This window comes from Pantherophis guttatus, chromosome 6 (genome assembly GCF_059756535.1).
Source record: "Pantherophis guttatus breed Tessera chromosome 6, ASM5975653v1, whole genome shotgun sequence".
NCBI lineage: Eukaryota > Metazoa > Chordata > Lepidosauria > Squamata > Colubridae > Pantherophis > Pantherophis guttatus.
This window is the reverse complement of record NC_142068.1, coordinates 168760-189157: the sequence shown is the minus strand read 5'-3', so window position 1 is coordinate 189157 and position 20398 is coordinate 168760. Positions and strand designations below refer to the sequence as shown.

At 57.2% G+C, this 20398-nt stretch overlaps 3 protein-coding genes across 10 annotated transcripts in view; 1 reads left to right on the top strand and 2 right to left on the bottom strand.

The window, feature by feature from the left end:
* LOC117669843 (very long-chain acyl-CoA dehydrogenase, mitochondrial-like) overlaps window positions 1-3559 on the bottom strand; it is a 14598-nt gene extending 11039 nt beyond the window's left edge. For 3 of the 5 annotated variants that reach the window (XM_034424578.3, XM_034424581.3, XM_087871976.1), the window contains exon 1: window positions 69-880. In XM_034424578.3, coding sequence (XP_034280469.1) covers window positions 69-331 — 263 coding nt within the window. In that variant the 5' untranslated portion in view covers window positions 332-880. Of the gene's footprint in view, window positions 1-68 lie in introns of all 5 variants that reach the window. The other 2 variants (XM_034424579.3, XM_087871977.1) reach the window with 2 other exon arrangements.
* BDH1 (3-hydroxybutyrate dehydrogenase 1) lies at window positions 170-20398 on the top strand. Of its 4 annotated transcripts, XM_034424586.3 has the most exons (9): window positions 170-341; window positions 1402-1510; window positions 9340-9401; window positions 9585-9712; window positions 11330-11402; window positions 11897-12007; window positions 13210-13354; window positions 16390-16542; window positions 16764-20398. In XM_034424586.3, the coding sequence occupies exons 4-9, from the start codon at window positions 9615-9617 to the stop codon at window positions 17231-17233; spliced, it is 1050 nt and encodes a 349-aa protein (XP_034280477.1). In that variant the 5' UTR covers window positions 170-341; window positions 1402-1510; window positions 9340-9401; window positions 9585-9614; the 3' UTR covers window positions 17234-20398. The 4 variants fall into 4 exon arrangements, with proteins under 4 accessions (XP_034280477.1, XP_087728105.1, XP_034280476.1 ...); XM_087871979.1 differs by lacking the exons at window positions 170-341; window positions 1402-1510 and adding an exon at window positions 7524-7663; XM_034424585.3 differs by lacking the exons at window positions 170-341; window positions 1402-1510 and adding an exon at window positions 8280-8403.
* LOC117669844 (D-beta-hydroxybutyrate dehydrogenase, mitochondrial-like) lies at window positions 3554-8943 on the bottom strand. Its single transcript, XM_034424583.3, has 5 exons — window positions 8179-8943; window positions 6082-6192; window positions 5707-5848; window positions 5244-5396; window positions 3554-4561 (listed from the first exon to the last, which is right to left on the bottom strand). Exons 1-5 carry the CDS (start codon window positions 8866-8868, stop codon window positions 4092-4094), a joined length of 1566 nt encoding a protein of 521 aa, XP_034280474.2. The 5' UTR covers window positions 8869-8943; the 3' UTR covers window positions 3554-4091.

Sequence of the window (20398 nt, the reverse complement as noted above, 5' to 3'; positions counted from 1 at the left end):
TCACCCAAAAACAGCCCCTGGGCCCCTTCTCTGAGGTCGTCACAGCAACATGGCATGAGCTTACTCACAAGGAAGAGCAGCACCTGTTGGCTCCAACGTGCCCTGTGGAGCAGGCTGCCTTCCGCAGTGTGACATCACTGGACCTTACGGGATGAAGTTCTGTGACGTCATTCAGAATCAGGCCTGGAACATCCCTGGCCGGACAAGGCCTTTTTTGAAGGAAGAAACATGCCCGTTGGCTCACCTGTGCCTGGAAGTCGCTACGGAGGGCCCCAAAGGAGAAAGGAGGGGAGGGGGGCTCCCAGCAGGAGGCCAGGCTGTGAAAAGGCATCGTGAACAAGGTCAAGGCTCCTGCCCCACCCCCCAATACCTTTCCAGAGCACCCAGAAGTTCTTGCCTTTTTTACAGGCTTTAAAATCTTTCCCCTTTTCTGCCTGGGGCTCTGCTCAATCTGTCCCACTGGGAAGGAGACCAGAGAGGCAGGGGACCTGCAGTTTGAACTGTGGCTTTGGCAGTTTGATCTTCATGTTTCCTCACAATGATCCTCAACCCAGAATTTGCCTTTTCCACAAAATGGCATTCGGGTTCCGCATTTCCCACGGCTTCATGCGTGCCAAAATGATGTACTCAAAGTTATGCTTAAAGAGACCTGATCATCTCAATTTGCTGCCTTGGTTGGGTTCATCAGTCAGAACCTTGACAGCGAGCGCCTGGTGAAAAAATGTACAACTACTATGTTGAGTTTGCCTTCTCTCTGCATGGTGGTCTTTGGGAGAGGGTCCTCTAAGCAAGGACAGCTCTGCCCCCGCCCAGCACAGCTGTTCCTCCTCCCCACCCGGCTCAGCTTCTCACTAGCTGCAGGGAAGATTTGCAAGAGCATCAGGCCTGGTGTAACGAAATTGGTGGAACTGTGAGCAAAGGGGAATCCGGTTCCCCTGCCCCAAAGCCCACCTGCGATCCCCAGTGGTGGGTGTCAGGCCAGGCCGCAGGAGCCGCCGTCCCTCCTGTGTGGAAAAAGCAGGGTGCAGAAGGACGGTCTCCTGACTCTTGTGGACACAGATTGCCCTTTGCCACTTTGTGCCCTGCCAGGCGCCTGCCTCATGGGCAGCCCAGTGGAACAGAGAGAGATTGGCGGGCTGGGGGCCAGCCTGGCCCACGACCAGAGGAAAGAGGTTCCCAGACCCCATGGCAGGGTGGGCTCATCCCCTTTCAAGTTATAGGTATATCCGGCCTTGTATGTACTTTCTTCCATTTTCAGCAAGCAGGAGCTTCAATTCAACAGCTTCAACCCTCTTGGCCTGGCAGATATGGGCACCCTCCACTTCTCCACGGACGCAATTAGACTGCCAGGAAGAGCCAGCGAGGCCTTATCATACTGGAACCATTGTTGGTGTGTTACAGGAGGAACACAGTTCTCCTTGCCTTCCGGTACAATCCCACCTCAGCCACTAAATGCTAAACTCCAGCTGGGTCTGATTTCTTTGCAGAGTCTTTGGTAGAGCAACCCCAGGTAAGTGATCTTAAGTAAATCGTCAGTTTGAACTCCATTTTGTCTCCTGTCCACCCTGCTGGGCTGACATCCAGGCAGCCTGTCTCTCCTCCCTGGGAGCCTTTACCAGTCTCTCTCTCTCTCTCTCTCTACCTGCACACCACCCGTCATCCATCGACTGCCTTTTCCTGGCCTCCGCAAATGAACTCAGCGTTTCCGGTGCTTCTCCTGCCACCCCCCCCCCAAATTGGTGTAAAGGCCAGAGCGGAGCAGGCTGATGGGTCCTGGGAACACTGAGAAGGAGCAGACATAAGGGAGAGCCAGGAGGATTGACCATCACCTTTAAGGCAGAAAGGAACAAAACCAAAGTGAGCTGGACGTACGGACAGATGGATGTACCTACCAGTCATCAATCAGCACTCATCTTCTGCCCCGCTCCCATCTTGAGGAGGAGGATGACTTTTGGAAGGAGGGAGGGCAACAAAGCCAGGAAAATTCACTAATTTGCCCTTCACACGCCCTACCTGTGGCAAGGAAGACCCTCCTCCCCTGGCAGTGGAGGGATGGGCATGTGGCAGCGAAGGCTCTGCCAGGATAGATCAAGGCCTCAGGAAGGCGCTGTAACCTGGGTGCAAAAGTGAAACGGGCTGTGCCTGAGCCCCCAGCAAAGTCTTTGCTTAAAGTGGCAGCTGCAGAGACCGCGATGGGTGGGGGGCAGCCTGGGAGAACCCCCCACCACTCTGAAATGTTCTCACAGCAGAGGAACTGGGTCTGAAATGCTGGCCAGTTCTGCCCCCACCCCAGAGAGGAGGCCAGCAAGGGTCTCTAGCCAGCTCCTCCCTCCCAGCTGCGGGAAGGTGGTGGTGGCAGGAGCTGCAGGGAAGGCTAGGCCCAAAACCTCCATGGACACTGCAGGGAGGGTTGTGGGAGTCCAGTCTTGGCTGCTTGCCCTTTCCAGACCCCTCTGGAGTTGGCGTAAGGGGGGCAGCCCTGCGTCCCCTCAGCCAGCATGGCGGGAGGCCCTGCAAGGCTTTTAGGGCCGAGCAGGCCCGGCAGGGACCCTCTTCCTCCCCATTGCTGTCGCTGCCTGAGGTAAGCAGACTTTGGCCTTGGGGGTTTATGGCCCTTGCTTGGCAGCGAGCTGGCCGGATTCTCCTAGCAACAGCACAGCCAGGGTCACCCTGGGGATGTACAGACCCCAGGGGGGCCGCTATGGAGGAGAGGGACGTCCTCTGCCCCCTGAGCTGGGGAGGGGAGGCCCAGTCTGTGCATGATGCAGACAAGGCTGAGGAAAGTTGTGAGGAGAGTTATGCTTGTCTTCCTCGGGACGATGCCAACAGGGAGCAAGACTGGGCCATGAGGCAGCATTCGCACAGCAGGCTTCACCCTCTTCGCTATCCTCCACTGACTCTCCAACCATGCAACCACCCCACAAGGGCTGCTTGAGTAACCCAACTTGTCATATTATGCCAAAAGAGCCCGCAGCTATGTCTGATTATATCCCCCCATCCTCCCTGTGCCAACAGAGCAGAGGTGCAGCTCCAGGCATCTCCCTTGCACGAGGGAAGTGCAAGAGGGGCATCTGGGCTGCCCAGTCACCCTGCTGGCTCTGGTGCCACCTGCACTAGGTGATTGGCTGCCTGAAAAGGTGTCCCCGAGAGCCCCCCCTCCCCCCCGGTGGAAAAGGGAAGCTTTCATCCCAAAGCAGGTTTGGCCCTTTCTTGGATTTCATCTTTGCCCAGCAGACCTAGCCAGGTCGGAATGCCAGGTTCAGGTAGTGCCAATCCTGGCCAATTCATGGCTCGTTCTGTGTGAACCAAGAGATTGTGTCACATTAGCACCTTGTGGGATGCAGTCAGAATGTGGAGTACAGAACTGCTCCACCTGCAAGAGAGAATTTCTGGCCAGTGACGTATCTCTCTAATGTAAGGGAACTTTAAAAAGGCACGAATGGCATCAGAGCATGGGCAGAGGGCTCCCTGATCCAAGAAAACTGTTGAAATAGATGCTGCACTGAGGCTCCAGCAAGGAGGCGGGGCAGGGCAAACATTAAGCCAAGTGTAATTAAATCTAAAAATGTAGTTTAATTAAAGTCAGTTGAAATTACATACACAGTTTGGACCACATACGCAAGGCACATTTTCTGCAGGCGACTTGGGTCCCATCGCCGCTTCCCATCAGGATGTTTCCAGCCGTGCGGACTCCCATCATCAAGCAAGGCTGGATGGTGTTCGGGGTTCAAGGGTGAACCAGGCAAATAAGGGTTTGCAACATCTTCTACAAGTTTCCTGCCTGAGCAGGGGGTTGGACTAGAAGACCTCCAAGGTTCCTGCCAACTCTTATTCTGTTAAAATGTGCCCCCCCCCCGCCCCCATCTAAGCATCTTGCATTAGGGAGAGTTCTGGAAGCTCAGAACTTGGCTCTGTCTTATGACCCTTTCTGCCACTCTGATTAAGAGAGATTGTCTCAATGGATTTGGGATTTTTTCCCCTGACCTAGCTATCTTGGCTACTATGATTGCTTTTAATTCACCTGGACATGATTTGACCACCCCCTCGGAGGAGGCCCCAAGGGACGGCTTCTCCATTCGACCTGGGGCTGCCTAGCTGACAAAGAGCCAGTCGGCCAGGGCGGTGGGCAGGTGGGTTGCGGCCTGCAGACAGAACCACCAGGAGGCCTCCATGGGGGTATAGCGGCTGTAGGGGTGACGTGCGGCGAGGGCTTCGGTCAGGGCGTCCAGGACCAGGGAGACGTCCCGCAGGCCACTGTGCGCGAAGCCCTTCATCCGAGAGAGCTTCTCTTGGAAGTCGGCCTCTCCGTATTCTGCACGGATGGCCTCACTGGCCCCATGCCACATGCGCTCGGCCTCGGCCTCGATGCCCTCGCGGGTCAGGATCCCTGTGGCTGCGATGAAGTTGCTCGGCTCGATGGCCACCACCGAGACACCCCAGCGATACATTTCCTGCCGCAGGCAGTCGCTGAAGGCCTCCACCCCAAACTTGGAGATGCAGTAGGAGGAGCGCATCGGCCTGGCCATTCGGCCCAGCATGCTGCTCATGTTGACGATCCGCCCTGCAGGGGAGCAGAGACCAGAACTGCTTGGGGGTGATGGTAGTGAGTGATGTCGGTGGGAGAGAGCAGCAGCAGCATGGAGGAAGGGAGGGGAGCTGAGAACCAGTCAGGCTACCCAGTTCAGGGTCTGGCCTTGGGGAGAACTCACCAGAGCTCCACCAGTTGCTCTCTGAAGGGCCCCCTCCCACTGGGACCTAGTTATGCCACATCCAGAGGAGGCTGCTTGGGCAGCGTCTTGGTCACTTTTTGGCTCTCATTATCCCAAAATGGGAGACCTGAATGGGGTTGGCCTCCTGCTCTGGGGGACTAGGAGAGGCTGCACGTCCCTGGCAGGCTTCTCGTTTCCCCTCCCTCTTCCTCCGTGCCTGGGGATCTTTCCTTTGCCCGCCTCCCCCCATCTTCTTGCATAAGGCTGTATACCTTTGAGGAATGCCAGTGTTACACAGAGGATGCAAACTCTTGCACACGTGCTCTGCATAACTACTGGCCCCTTTGCGTTGGCAGTCTGAATGCACGTGAGAACAGAGCCACCCAGGACATTGGCTGATCCTTGCTGGACACCCGGCAGTGTAGGCAGAACTCTGCTGCCCGTCCACTCTGTATCCACTCCTGTGCAAGATGCTTTGCCCACAGGCCAAAGGGCCTTGAGGTCCCCCCAATCCCTCTAGACCCTCTTTCCTACCTCTGGCCCTGCGGATCAGGGGCAGAAAAGCTTTTGTCACACGGATGGTCCCCCATAAGTTGACGTCAGCCACCCTCTGGTACTTCTCCATGCTGGTGAATTCCACGTCTCCAAAGGAGGCAATTCCAGCGTTGTTCACCAAGCCCCACAGACCTGTCCCACAAGAGAGGAGACTCTTTTTCTGGATTTACGAGTGCGGGGAAGCCTCCTCCCCCTCCCGAGGAAGCCCTTCTCTCCAGCCGTCTGAACTGACCTGTCCAGAAAGGCGAGAGACTTACCTTCAGCAGCACCGGTGGCCAAAGAGTTGGGCGCAGCAAAACAGACCCGGGAAAAACCAAGGGAGCCATGCATGAAGCCCAGTTCAGTCCCTGCCCGCTGCTCGCAGGGGAGCCTGGTGAGATGCTCTCATCTGCCGGGAGCAGCGGGCCCATGGGGAGGTGGGAGGAAGGGCCTTGATGATTACCTCGGGCAGGGTCCTCCAATCGAGCCTCCACGTATTGGAGGGCTTGGGCCACCTGCTCTTCGCAGCACACGTCCAGCTGGAGGACGTGCATCCGCCCAGAGCCCAGGTGGCACAGCTCTTGGGCACCATCTCCTCCTTGGTCCTGCCCAACAGACAGGGGCGAAAACCATTGGGGGGGGGGAGGAGCTGCTGAGGACAAGCACAGCCCTATTGGGGCTGATGGGACTCACCTTCCTCCCTTCCCACCTCCTGTGGAGGGCCAAAACTGAGGAGGAAGCATGAGGTGAGCCCCTCTCCCCCCACCCCCCACTCTCAAGGGAAACCTGAAAGCCTCCGCCAGGCGATGTCAGCTCAGAGATGGGATTGATTCCTCACCAGGAGCAAACAGCCGGCAAAGACGATGAATCCTTCTGCGTGAAGATGGCTGGCCAAGGCATGGCCAAAGCCCTTGTCACAGCCTGTGATCAGCACCGCTTTCCCCTTGGCCTGCAGGAGGACAAGAAGGAGGGTCAGTGTGGCCCAAGACTGCCCAGCAATGAAGCAGCCAGGGGGAGAAATCCAGGCGGAAGCCAAGAAGTGAAGATGAAAAAGGAGAGCCTGGCCGATGCTGTCAGAAGCGGTCCAGAAGAACAAGGATGAACGCACAACTGCCATCTCGCTCACGCCAGAGATCATCCATGCATGAGACCAGCGCCATGTCTCGGTCCTGTATCTGGGCCCGAAGCCCAACTGAAAGAGGTCCAGATAATCCGTTTCCTTCAGAAGCGTCGAGAGTTGCAGTACCACCCCTCTCAACCCACTTCCTTAAAAAGGGGCAGGGGCTGGGCATGGAGTTGATCGGAGGACACTGCAAGGACTTGTCCTCTTAGCAAGGCATCTGCACTGACACTCCCACCCTGGCCAGCTTGCTCTTTCAGCAGACATGGGGAGGCGGGGGGAGAAATCCGGCCTGAATTGGCATTCAGTCTGAAAAGCAGGTTCTGCGAGAGATCAACAGGCACGCGGCCCCTCAAGGTCAAGCAGAGGGGGCAGAGGGTGTGCCAAGAGCAAGAGAAGCAGGAGAGGGAAAGAGTGAGTCAGAGGGAAAGTCCTCCAGAGGAGCCCCACCCACCCCCCGGGTGTCTGTCCTCCAGATCCAGCCAGACAGGTGTGTGCGTGTGCCTCCCCTTCTTAGGACCCACAGAAGGGACCTTGGGGAGAAGAGACATCACTCCTCGTCCTCGCCTGCTATTGAAAAAGTAACAGGCCAGCTTGGCAGAGGAAGAGACACAGCTGGGTATCTGCCTGGCACTTGTTCATCCCCACCCTGGGATGAAAAGCTGCCTCAGCTGACCCAGGCCCTGCCCAGGACAGGTGCTCCTTGTGCAGTGATGGACATGACCTTGGCAAGACTGGGCTCCACACGGACTTTGGCCCTTGTCCTGGAAACCATTGGAGTGTGGATGGGGAGAACGTGGCCAAGACCCAGAGCGTGGTGAGAGCTCGCCAACCATAACTGTCATTCTTACAGCTGCGTTGTGATTTCTGTTAATTATATTTATTACTTGATATGCTGAATGACTTTGGTCACTGCTAATCAGTTAAATCCTGCAATTTGAAGTCCATCCCAGTTCAGAATAACAGATTAACAGGGTTGGAAGGGACCTTGGAGGTCTTCTAGTCCAACCCCCTGCTCAGACAGGGGGATGGACTACAACCTAGACCAATCCAGCCTAGACCAATCCAGACAAGTGGCTGTCGGGTCTCTTCTAAACCTCCATTGATGGAACACCCACCGCTTCTGGAGGCAAGTGGTTCCACTGGTTAATTGGAGCAGGGCTCCACAGGATAGGCAAGGGAGACGCGGGCATCCTCTCCTCCTTTGCCAAGCTGCCTTATCTGGGCCAGCAGCAGCCCCACCCCCCACCCCGGGCCTGCAATGATGCAACACAATCCGGGGAGGGGGGCAGAGTTGAAGGTTTGTTGAGACGGCACCGCTGGGCGGCAGTTTAGTAAAGGAAAGGAACCGTATCTCCGCCGTGCATGATGGTTTGCCTGCTCCCCTCCAACAGCAATTTTGGGGAGCGCACCCCGGGGGCGACGCTTTATGCTCCCACGATTAAGGAAGAGTCTGCCTCGAGCAAGCCAGGGACGGGGCCCGATTGCGGTCCCGGCGGGCGAGGGAACCGCCACCCCACTCCTAGGCCCACTTCGCGCGGCCGGCGGGGCGGGGCGCGGCGTCGCTCGGGAGGCCTTTTCGTTGCTCTCCCAGCCATGGGACTCCGCCGTCGGGGCTCTCGCTCCCTCGCTCGCCGGGCCCGGGGCGCGTCTGTCTCCCGGGGGAGCAGCGGCCGCTCCAGCCCCTCCTGGGGGAACCCAACGCCGCCTCCCCCCCCCACTCCCGGGGCCCTTCCTCCTCGCGGGGGGGGGGCAGAAACCCCAAAGGAGGCCCGAGAGAGGGAGCCCCCCCCCTCCCCCTCCCCCGCTACTCACCGGCAGGCGGGCAGGAAGGCGGCGGCGGCGGCAAAGCAGCACCAGGAGGAGGAGCAGGAGGAGGAGGAGGAGGGCGGCGGGGAGCGGCGGGGGCGGCCACATGGCGCTCGTGGGGCGGGGCGGGGGCGTCGCCGGGGCGGCAGTGACGTCACTTCCTCGGCCGGCGCGAAGGGGACGCGGGGCGGTCAGACGGACGGACGGGCGGGCGGGCGGGAGGAGCGCGCGGTAAGCGGCCTCGAGCGGCGCCCCCCGGTCGCCGCCTCCGCCGGACTGAAGGAGTGGGCCGGCGGGGGCAGGAGGAAGGCGGCTGCCCGGGCCTGGCCCGGCGCTCCCTCGGCCCGGCTGGGCGCGCGGGGGCGGAGAGGGAGAGGAAGGCGTGGGGGGGGGGGGCGTCCCGGGGCAGGTGGGCTGCGGGGCAGAGCTCCGTCCGCTTCTGGACGCGCGAGGCGGAGGGCGAGGGGGTGGCTGGGGGTCTCCTCCGGGCTCCGTCGGGGGCGGCGAGGGGCAGGTCGCAACTCCCCGCCTGGGCCGAACCGGCAGAGACGCTCCGGGCTCTCGGTCTGCCTGCCCCCCCTCCCCCCTCCGCGGGGCCGGAGCCTCTTGCCTGGCATCCTCCCGAATTCTTCCGAAAGGCTCCGCGAAGCCTCCGAGGTTCCCCTGGCCAGGAGGGCCCGCGGGTCCTTCTCCCATGCAGCCCTTTTCCTCCTGCCCCCCCCGAAAAAGGCTGGCATGAAAAGCCCCGGGCTGGCCTCCTATCCCAGCTGGCCCAGCCGCTTCCTCCCGCCGCCCCCGAGGGCGGTATTTGCCCAGCCGTCTCCTTCCCCTGCAGGGCCGGCGGGCTCTGCTGCTTCTGCCCTCCAGGATGGGGTGCCTGGAGAGGCCTCCCTTTCACCCATCTCTGGGAGGAAGCTCTGGCTGGCCTTAGGCTTAGGTCAGGCGGGGAATGGGCTCCAGCCCCTCGTGAGCAGCTGGTGACCTTCCTTCAAATGACCATGGAGGCATTTGCCAAGCCAGAGCAGGCCCTAATGCCCGATTGGCTGGGCTCTCTCTCTCTTCCCCCCCCCTCTCTCTCTCACACACACACACACGCTATGGCTCTGGCAGGTGAAGAGCGGCAGGCTCCTCACCTGCTCCCTGATCTGATCTCTTTCCGGAATTCAGACACCACCATCTCTCAGGGAGACGTGCCGAGGTCACCAAGGCAGCCAGAGAGCCAAATCGAGGTAAGTAGGTGTGGCAAATGCATCTGGCCTGGCTTGTGTGAATGTGGCTGGTGTGTGGGCAGGGACTTGCTCTAGGGACTGCGGTCTCTGGTGGGGGGGGGGAGCCTCTGCTGAACCCGCCCTCCACAAGGCCATAAAAGCTGGGGGCAGATAATGCAGAATGCCCCCCCTCCCCTTTGGCAGAGTCCGCAGGCAGCAGCAGAGACACCCTTCATGGCGATCCTCTTGGCTGCCACTCGCATCACCCAGCCTCTTGCTCGGCTGACCCTGAAAGCTCCGCACTGCAAGGATGGCACTGCCACCGGCCTGCGGTAAGTACAGAGAGCAGGGCGCTGGACTGTAGGTGGTCCAGTTCTGTGTTCTCCAAACAAAGTCCTTGGCTTAGCACCAACCATTGAGTGGCCATTTGAAGGTTCAGTGGCCCTGAAAAAAATGGACTGGTCCTTGCAGTTACAACTAGTGCCACGTCCTCATGATCGCTTGATCAGAACTCAGGTGCCGGCATGCATTTATGATGGTTGCCACATCCCACCTGGGTCAAGAGATTGCCATTCCCTGGGGGCTTCCAACAAGCAGAGTCAATGGGGGAAGCCGGGTTCGCATAATGACCGCATGATTTACTTAATAACTGCAGTATTTGCTTAACAACCATGGTAAGGATGTCATAAAATTGGGCACGATTCACTTAACAACTATCTTGCTTAGCAACCAAAATTCTGGTCCTAACAATGTTTGTACGTTGCAGACTACCTATTCACTCGAAGGCCTTGAATGCTCCACCTGGTTTCATTAAGGACTTGCTTATAAGGGAGAAACTGCTGCTGTGGCAGCCAGCCGGGTGGGCGGTGGGTGGGGGTCCAAGTGAGCAGAATCGGTCCCTTCATGAACCTCTTAAGTGCTGTTTGGCCTCCAACAGGGCTGCAGACCAGAGTCCAAAAGGATGATCTCATTCCAAAGTCCCTCCAGATAGCGCCAAGGGGGCCTGTGCTCACCTGAGTCTCCCCATCCCTGGGTCAGAATGTTGTTAAGGATTTTGGGGGGGGGGATGACTGAATTCCCCAGACAGGAAGGCCACGGGTACAAAGGTGAAACCTTCCCTCGCTCCTCCTGGGGTGGGTTGGAGTGTTTGGGTGGATCCAAGTCAGAGCTGAAGAAGCTTCTTGGGTGAGAAGCGAAACGTCTTCAAAGTCCAGTTGTCCTCTGGGACAACCCTGACCTGCATGACTGAGAATCTCCATAGACATCCATGTGTGAAGAGGGTCCTGCCCAGAATGGGTGGGGCGGGGGCTAAATGCTCTTGCTGCTTCTCAAGAGTCCCCCAGCCTTTGGAGGGGGGCCTGCCAGGGCTGGCTGTCCTCTGAGCATCAGGATCCCAACTGGCTGCCAGCCACATGGCCAGTCCTCAAGAGGCCTAGCCTCAGTTTGGCTGTTTGTGGCCGGTTAAGGGTTAGCCCACAAGTCAACACAGCCCTTGTGACAGCACTTCTCGAGGCCGGGGGCGAGCAGGGCCAAGGGGCTTTGGCCGAGAGGCCATCGCATGCTCCCCAAGAGCCAAGCAGCATTAGCAACCAGGTGGCCAGCAAGGTTAATCGGGGGGGGGGGGGAGCGGGCCAGATGTGTTTCAGTCGCATGGAGGGAAGCCTGCGGATGGGCTGCTGCCTCTCCTGGCAGCCTGGCATGCCCGGCTAGTATTTCTTGCCCGGGCATCCTCGGGTGGGGGCTGGGCTGCCATTTTTGAACTTGGAGGTCCTGGAGGTGGTGGCCATGTGGGCTTCACAGACTCTTGGGGAGAGTCGGGTCAGGAGGGGCCCAAAGAGCCGAACCCTTTCAGCCGAAGCAAGCGAGCCTGGCCTGGCTTGTCTCTTCTGCTCTGGGCTTTGGTTCCCCAAAGGCCACCCCCAGTGGCAGCTGTGTCCTCTCTCTTGCAGATTGCTTCCCGAGGTTCGGGCCGCAGCCTCCGCCTGGAGGAGCCAGCGCTGCTACGCAACAGAGGTGGAAGAGGTGAGAGGGGTGGATTCACCAGCCAGGGGCAGAGTCAAGGCAGAGGAGAGGGCAGCCCCACTGGGGAGGCCACGTGCGGCCACGTGCCTATGGCGGGCCTCCTCTGTCTCTGCAGGGCCCCTGCCTTCGGCCCCCTGCCAAGGTTCAGGGCCAGGGCTGCGTCTGGAAGACAGGTCTTGTGACCTTCCTCTCTTATCTGCTCCTCCTTGAGGGCCGCGTTGAGGCCTTGGGACCTCCCCAACCACAAGGGGTGTCCTTCAGTTCACCAAGCCCCCGCGGCCAGTGTCCTTGTGATTGCCAGGGGAGAAGGGTCCAGGGAGCCTAGCCAAGGGTTAGCCAAGGCGGTGATAAGGCAGAAGCCTCGGGATAAGAAGGCCCCCCTGAGAGGAGTTGCAGGAATATCTTTGGCCATGGTGAACCTCATGAGCAGCAGGTGGGAGGCGCCGTGGCCCTTTGCGTGGCCTTCAGCACCGGCTCTTGTTCGCCCCCTTTAGATCAGCCAGCGACCTGTCCTTATTACGGGCTGCGACTCGGGCTTTGGCTTCTCCTTGGCCAAATTCCTCCACGGGAAGGGCTTCATCATCTATGCTGGGTGCCTGCTAAAGGTAAGGGCTGGATATAGTTTAATACTATCGGTCTCCTCTCTCCCTGCACCCCCCCCAAAGGATTTGGGATACTCTAGATGGCGTAGTTGGCTGAGAGTGTGCTGTTGCAGCTGGCACGCTTAGGATGCACAAACATTGAAAACCCCAGATGATCTGATTGCAAAAAAGCAAATGTGGATTGAAGCCTTTGCAAGAGAAGTTTGGCATCCAAATCACGGGGAGCCATTGCTCCCCACATTTTGCTCTGGTCAGGTCTGTCCAAAGGCCTCGTTGAGGCCCCCAGCTGAAGCAGGATTGGAAGAAACCAGGAAGAGGTCAGACCAGATAGATTTTCCTTCAAGAAAAAGCAGCGGAGCAGGGAAAATGACTCTTCCTGGAAATGGTGTCAGGGCCTGCTTGCCCTCAATCCAGGGTGCAGGAGACAGAATTCAGTTGCATGGAAGTCATGAGCGGCAGGAGCAGCCCCCAGGATGCACAGGTTCCCCTTGGCTGGAGGTGGGTCCCGATCCTCCCGGCTCCTCCTGCCCTGAGCCGGGACTAGGCTACTGAGCTCTTCGGGACCCTGGGTGTTTCTCTCCAGCAAGAGGGCATGTCTCCCCTTCCCTGGAGGGAGCAGGAGAAGCTGGCCCTGCTTGGCAAAGGGCTTTGCTCCCCAGTCCCAGGCCCTGCACCACCACCCCTGCTGGCCGTGGCCGGGAAGTGCGGTAGCCACACAGGGCTCTTCTGCCAGGCTATAACTTCAGAAATTGCGGAGAATGTTCGTGGCTCGGGTGGTAGGTTTCGGCAGGGGTCTGATTTCCGAGCTTGCCGTTTATCTGTAACCTAATTTTATGGTTACCCAGCCCTGGATTCATCTGATGAGTCTTGGGAGAAGCATTACGGCAACTGTGGTATGTGAGACTTCAGAGTGGCAAATTCTCCAAACCCAGATTCGCTCTGGCGAGACACACGTGTCCCAATCATGGGGAACCGCCCAGAAAGCCCTTTGCCCAAAACGGGTGGAAAAATGGCTGGGATCAGCAGGGCGGCTTCTGGACGGAGATGCTGCAGCTGCTGACAGGGCATTGCTAGCCTGAGCCCCCAGAGAGACGGACCCTTCATGGTTGCGTGACGCCCTTGCATGGGGCAGGCTGCTGGCGGTTGTCGTCTCCCTTTGTGGGGGAGCAGAGGCCCACCCTGCTTCTCCTGCCGCTTTTCATCAGGAACAAGGCCGGGGGGGCTCAAAGGACCTGGACAATATGAAGAGTGACCGAATGAGGACCGTCCAGCTCAACGTCTGTGACAGCGAGGAGGTGGGGCGTGCAGTGGATTACATAACCAGCACCCTGAAGGATCCTGAGACCGGAGGTGAAGGAGAGGAAAGGCTGTGGAGCCTGGGAGTCACACGAGGGAGGGAGGGAGGGAGGGAGGGAGGGAGGAAAAAGCCAGGGAGCCGTTTCCTTCCCTCTCAGTCGGGCTCAGTCCCCACGGAAGGCCAGCAGTTGCCCCGAGTCCCAGTTTGAGTGCAGCTACCCCTTAGCTTTCTTTCCCCTTTCCAGCACACTCCTAATGCAGGCAGGCAGGGTGTGTCTAGATTAGTAATTGGGGAGTTACCAAACGTTATATTGTGGCTTCTGGATCCCAGAATGATTTTCTAGTACAGAGGAGACAGCAAAGTCCCGCAGAAGGCAAGAAATAAACCAGGAAGCTGCAGGATGCGGAAGCTTTGATGCTTTATTATTATTATTTATTATTATTATTATTATTTATTCAATTTATATACCGCCCTTCTCCTATTGGACTCAGGGCGGTGCACAGCCAAGGATAAAAAACATACCAATACAAAATTTAAAATCAAAAGAATTATACAGCTTTGGCCCACAATTTAAAACAATCCAATTTAAAACCCAATTTACACTTAAAAAGCTAAAAAGAGCTAAAAAGGGGGGGGGAGGGGCTTCATGCCAGCCCTGCTTGATGGGGAAAAAAAGTTTTTAGGGCACGGTGAAAGGCCCGGAGATCTGATATCCTTCGTATCTCCGGGGGCAAATCGTTCCAGAGGGCAGGTGCTGCCACAGAGAAGGCCCTCCCCCTGGGGGTCGCCAGCCGACATTGCCTGGCTGACGGCACCCTGAGGAGTCCCTCTCTGTGGGAGCGTACTGGTCGGTGGGAGGCTATTGGCGGCAGAAGGCGGTCTCGCAAATACCCAGGCCCGATGCCATGGAGCGCTTTAAAGGTAGTGACCAACACCTTGAAGCGCACACGGAAGACCACTGGAAGCCAATGCAGCTTGCGCAGGAGAGGCATCACATGGGAGCGCCCTCTTGCTCCCATAATCCCCCGCGCGGCCGCATTCTGCACCAGTTGGAGCCTCCGGGTGCTCCTCAAGGGAAGCCCCATGTTCAGACCATTGCAGTAGTCCAGGCGGGAAGTGACGAGCGCCTGAGTGACTGTGCGTAAGGAGTCCCAATCCAGAAAGGGCCGCAACTGGCGAATCAGGTGGACCTAATGAAAACCCCCCTGGCCACAGCCGTCATATGCTCTTCCAAAGACAGCCGTGTATCCAGGAGGACGCCCAAGTTGCGAGCCCTCTCCGTGGGGGCCAATGATTCGCCCCCAATAGCCAGCGTTGGGACCAGCTGGCTATATCGGGACGCCGGAAGCCACAGCCACTCGGTCTTGGAAGGGTTGAGTCAAAGCCTATTATTCCCCATCCAGATCCGCACGGCCTCCAGGCACCGGGACATCACTTCAAGGGCATGGTTGGGATGGCCTGGGGTGGAGATGTACAGCTGCGTATCATCAGCGTACTGATGGAACTCCACCCCAAAGCCACGGATGATCTCGCCCAGCGGCTTTATGCTCCCCCGGAGCTTCTTGTCTCCTATTTGAGGTTTGGACTAGAGGACCTCCAAGGTCCCTTCCAACTCAAGTTATTCTGTATTCAGTATTCTATTTCATAGTCCAAAATGTTGGTTTTCCTCCGTCTGGTCAAAGGCTTTGGTTACGGTTCAGAAGACCATTTCGGGAGGGGTCTCCCTGCTCTTGAGTAGCTTCTGGAGGTCTGGGCCTGCTTTTGCTCCTTTTACCCATTGGTCATCCTTTGATCCCACCCCCAACTCCCAGTCTTTGCACAGGATTGTTTAAGGGCAGCCCGACACTCTTCGGGGCAGAGCGAGAAGCGTGGCCGATGCAGCCTCTGCTCCTGATTCACAACCCTTGTGCGGAAAAGAAGCCACAAACATCTTGTAGCAGAGGACTGGAAACAGGCTTTTCTTTGAATGAAGGGGTGCAGCAAATGGAAAATATGGCTGGCTTTGAACCCCAGACAAGCCCTTGTGATCCAGATGTTTTGGATCAGGAACCCAGAATGTTTTCCTGTTATAGCAGCTTTGGCCAACATCCCCTGAGTTCTCCTCCCCCCCCCCAAACCTGGTTCTCCTGGGGTGAGCAGTGGAGGATTCTGAGAGGGTCTTTGGGGTTATAGTCTCTGTAGCTCAGAGTTGCACTGGGGAGTCCTTGGTGGTGTCGGCACTAGTAAGTGTGTGCTGTGCTCCCTGTCCTTGTGCAGCCGCTTGCCAAGACAGGGCTGGTGGGGACGTGGCCAGAAAACTGTATCCTAATCAAGGACCCAGCCAGGATGGGACACACAAACCCCAACACTGAACTCAGGTAAGGGTGTTCCAGATGGCAGGATGGCTTCCGGCTCCTGCCTCCCTCGCCTCTGAGGCCAGGATAACTTCGGGATCCCCTCCTGGGCCAAATCTACAGAAGAGGCCATTCTCTCTGCAGGAGTCTGTCCCGGAAGTATCCTTGTAGTACCAGAAACCTTTTGCAAGCAATAAGTGCAGTGGGTGTAAGGTGTCATCCTGCTGAACCAGTTTTTCCTTCTCAATTGGCATGCAAGCTGCAGTATTTTGTGCCCAGTCTCCACCTGCTGCTGTGTTTGGAGCCACAAATCCTTTGGAGAAAACAGCAGCCTGCTTCCTCAGATCTCTTGCTAGATCTTTGGACCAGTAGATCTCTATCAGTCCCTTGGCTCCACGAAGGAAAGAAAGAATTTGAGGACCACTACCTGCCTCTCTCCCGTGGTTTCTAGCTCTGTAGGACGCCGCTGTGGCTGGCACTTTGCCCTCCAAACTGGCCGATGGGTGCTGGTTTTATAGAGAAGCTAATTAACAACATGGGGCAGAAGCTATTCGGCAGGATTGTTCCTGATGGGACCCCTGCCCTCGGGCCTCCAGCACCAGCCTTTCCTAGGGGGCCTGGTGGAGGGCCTCTGGAGTTTCCTGCTAAGGATAGGGTTACAGACCTTTGGCCTTCCTAGAGGTAGGAATTCTCTTCCCAGATAGAAATAGGGGCAGAGATGGCTAAGATGACTGCTTCTTTTGCTTCCTTTCCAGGGCTCTGGGGTCTGGTCAACAACGCTGGCATTTCCACTTTTGGAGAGGTGGAATTCACCAGCATGGACACTTACAAAGAGGTGGCCGAAGTGAATCTCTGGGGCACCATCCGGACCACCAAGGCCTTCCTGCCCTTGATACGGAGAGCCAAAGGTAAGTGGGGTTCGGTGGACGCAGAACCCTATCGCAGCCAGAGGGAGGTTGGGCTCCTTCCAACTGCAAGGGTGACGGTCACGGAAGAAGAACTGGTGGGGGCCTCCTGCTTTGCCCCAGCAGGGCTGCATCCTCTGAGCCAGGCTGGGTGGCTGCATCCAGAGGCAGTCCGGATCCCTTGTGGGGTGGCTGCTCCCTTCATGGCACCTTTGCCCCGGCAGGCCGCGTGGTCAACATCAGCAGCATGATGGGCCGGATGGCTAACCCCGCCCGCTCCCCTTACTGCATCACCAAGTTTGGGGTGGAGGCCTTCTCCGACTGCCTGCGCTACGAGATGCGCCCACACGACGTGAAGGTCTGTATTGTGGAGCCGGGCAACTTCATCGCCGGCACCAGCCTCTACAGCCCAGAGCGCATCCAGTCCATCGCCGACAAGATGTGGGATGAACTGCCAGAGATCGTGCGGCGCGACTACGGGCGGAAGTACTTTGACGAGCAGATTGCCAAGATGGAGTCATACTGCAACAGCGGCTCCTCAGACACCTCCCCGGTGGTCGAGAGCATCGGCCACGCCCTCACCTCCACCACGCCCTACACCCGCTATCATCCCATGGACTACTACTGGTGGCTGCGCATGCAGGTCATGACCCACATGCCCGCGGCCATTTCCGACCGCCTCTACATCTACTGAGAGTGGGGGGGTCCCCCTGGAGCCGAACTGGCGAGGGAAGGTCATGCTAAAGGTTACGCTGTATAGTTTTCTGGCAGCCGTTCGGTTAGTTTGTTTTTAAACTCTGTATTTTAGGCCTGTGATTAATTTAAACATTGGCACGTAATTTAACCCCTTGCATGGTGTGTTGGGTAGGCAGGACTATCTCACGTCTTTCAGGGGGACTCCGATGAGGGTATTTATTTCAAGTATCTCCTTCGCCTGGCTTGCATTGTCCTTAGGGGAGCTTGGCCATCGCCTTCCTTTGGAGCTGGCCGTCCCCTCCTGGAGAAAGGCTGCCCACCCAGTCCTGGGCAGCCTGGGACTTGTCCTGGCTGGGGAGGTAGCTGGCCTTCAGAGTCCTTTGTTGGGGCTGGGGGGAGGGATCGCAGCAGCCAGGGGCCAGTTGTCCACACCTGTCTTTACACACTCCTTTTCAAGGGGCGCCATGGACCAAGCGTCACCAAGCCCCTCTCCCTACTGGAGGAGCTTTGACCACGGGCTCAACCCTTTGGGGGTTCTGCCAATGCACAGAATCAATCCTGCAAGGGAGGGGGCAGCCTGCCTTTAGTCAGGGGCCCCAGACTGAGTTATTTGCACTAGTTTGATGGGTGGTGGATAATCGCAGGGCAGCAGGAGGCTGCCTTCTATCAGCATAAGCCACCCACAGCTCGGGAGCTACTGTGGGTCACTCCAATTTGACCGTGAAAGTCATTTTCCGCTTGGCACTTAAAATCCTCCCTCCAGGAGGTCAGGCTGAGCACGGTGCCTACCCCAATCCTAACCCATGAAGTCTGCGTGACTGAATGGCTTCTGGCTGTCAGTCCCTCACCACGGCTGTTGCCCCTCCAAGACGGTCTTGCCGGGGCCATCAGGAAGACCTGGCAGAGATTTGGCACACCTGTCTGTCACCAGGGGTGGGATGCCACATGGGGACACAGGCCTGTGGCTGGCAGCGGAGGAGGATAAGGGAGCATCACCCCCCCAACCAGTAAGCGGGAGGGACTGTGATTGGATGTCCTCTCTTTCAATGAACATTAAACCATGTGGCAAACCTGCCTGAATCACTGGCCTTTTTCCTTGACCCGAGACCAGATGCCCTGGGCTGCTGTGCCGGAGCTGGAAGTGAGGGCAAGAGGTGCTGCCCTCCTCCTGCTTGCCCGGGGGCCTGCCCTGCGCATCTCTCCAGGGGCTCCCTTGGAGGCTAAGCAAGAAGGTGGCCGGGCACCAGGACCCAGCGGCACCATCTTGGGAAGGTCTCTGTCCTAGAACTGGGGTGGGGTGGGGGGCTTTGACCCCAAGACATGTGAGGCAGGCTTTCCTCTCCCCGCTGCAGCACTTTCTGGGGGCAAATCCCCACCCCTGCACATCCAAGAAAGGACATAGGAGATTTTCCTTAGCTTTTTGGCTGGGCCCCTCCCTCCGTGGAAGACTCCCCCCTGCCCCCAGAGAGACTGCAGCCTCAGAAGCTGATGAAAACATCTTATTCATTTGGCCCCTGATTATGTCATCCCGTTTATATGTTATAGTGTATATGTTAATACTGCATTGCTCCACGGCCTGTGAGGAAGGGGATAGATGAGCCTGTAGGGGCCATGGAATTCTTCCTCCCCCAAGGAGGAAGAGGAGACCCCCTCCCCCTTTCATGCTAACTTGCTTCTGCAGCTGCCCAGGCCCTTTCTTGGAATAAAACACACCAAGTCACAAGCCCTTTGGTATAATTAAGAGCCTCTTCCTGAAATTAAATGAGGTGCAGCTGGAGAGTTTGCTAGTCTTCCTCTGGGCAAGGTAGGCTGGATTCATTCCCCCCGCCCCAGCAGACACCTCTAGGAATGGCTGTTCCCCCTCCCCCAGGTCTCTCCCTCAGCTGCAAGCCCCGCCCTCCCCAGAGGCCAGAGTAGGGGTGGGGTGGGGGGTAAGAAAGAGGCCGGAGTCACTCGGGGTCCCTCTCTGCCTTTTCTTGAGGGCTCTGGAGTGTTTTCAGGGGGAAAAGCTCCTTTCCTGTCCCTTCTTGAGGAAAACTCAGTCTGCAGGAAAGAGCAGCTTGTTTGGACAGGAAGTCACTTTGCACTCCCCCGTGGCCAAATGCCCCTCCCCTTCTCAGTGGCCTGCAAGGGGGGATCTCAGCCGCTGGGAGACTGTTTGACTCCCACCCTTGTCTTCCTGCACTCAGGCCCCCTGGGAGGATTGAGCTCCTCTGTGGGGCAGGCACCTTTTCTGGCAGGAGGCAAGGAAAGAAGGGGGAGAGGAAAGTCAGGTGGGGGAACTGCATCTTAGGGGGCCCAGCTCTGTCTGTACCCTCCTTCTCTTTCGGGTTGTCTTCTGATCCAGGCAGCGGTAGTGGTGGTGCCCTCCCATGCCAATGCCCCCCATGTGCTGACCCTCAGCTTGATGCTAAAATACCTGCCAGAGCTGATGAATCCAGGTGGTGTGGCTGAAGGATGAGGCCTGGGGGTGGAGACTCCAGCTGTGTGGAGACACCTGACTGTAGGTGCTTTGAGAAAGGGTCACTTCCTAGCCAGGCTCCATCTCTGGGTTGCATGTCGGTGGGCCCCAGTCTTGGATACCCCCCTACCCCCATTCTTTGGTGTAACAAGCTGCTTGCCACCATCTGGCAATATTGCACTGGCTGAGTTCACACATGACGCCTAAGCAGGAAAAGACCCGGCAGCTGCACTCAGTAGTCATGCTAAAACTGACTAGCGTTAATCTCCCTTAGACTGGATTTACTCACTAAATTGCACAAATCCTAGCTTTTCCTTTATGGATTGTGAAATTCCAGAAAACGGGTTAATTGTGAGAATGTGACTTCTGATGTGCGGATTTCCAGGATTGTAAATTGGGGGTGGACTTGGGGGACCTGACCCCACACATGGATCCCTCTGAACGCTGATTCTTGCTCTAGGCAGAGCTAAGAGGACAACAGGCATTTAGAATAAGAAGTAAATTTAAAATTGTACATTAACTCTTGTAAAAAAGATTGAAAGCCATTTCTTTGTATCTTTTTTCTATTTTTCTTATACTTTCTCCTCTCTTTCTTGCACGTTTAGTTTTCTCTGATTTTTCTTTTCTCATTTTAAATTAGTTTTTATTGGTTTTTAATCTTCCTTCTTAAACTTTTAATAAAATTATGAAGTTTGTGCACCA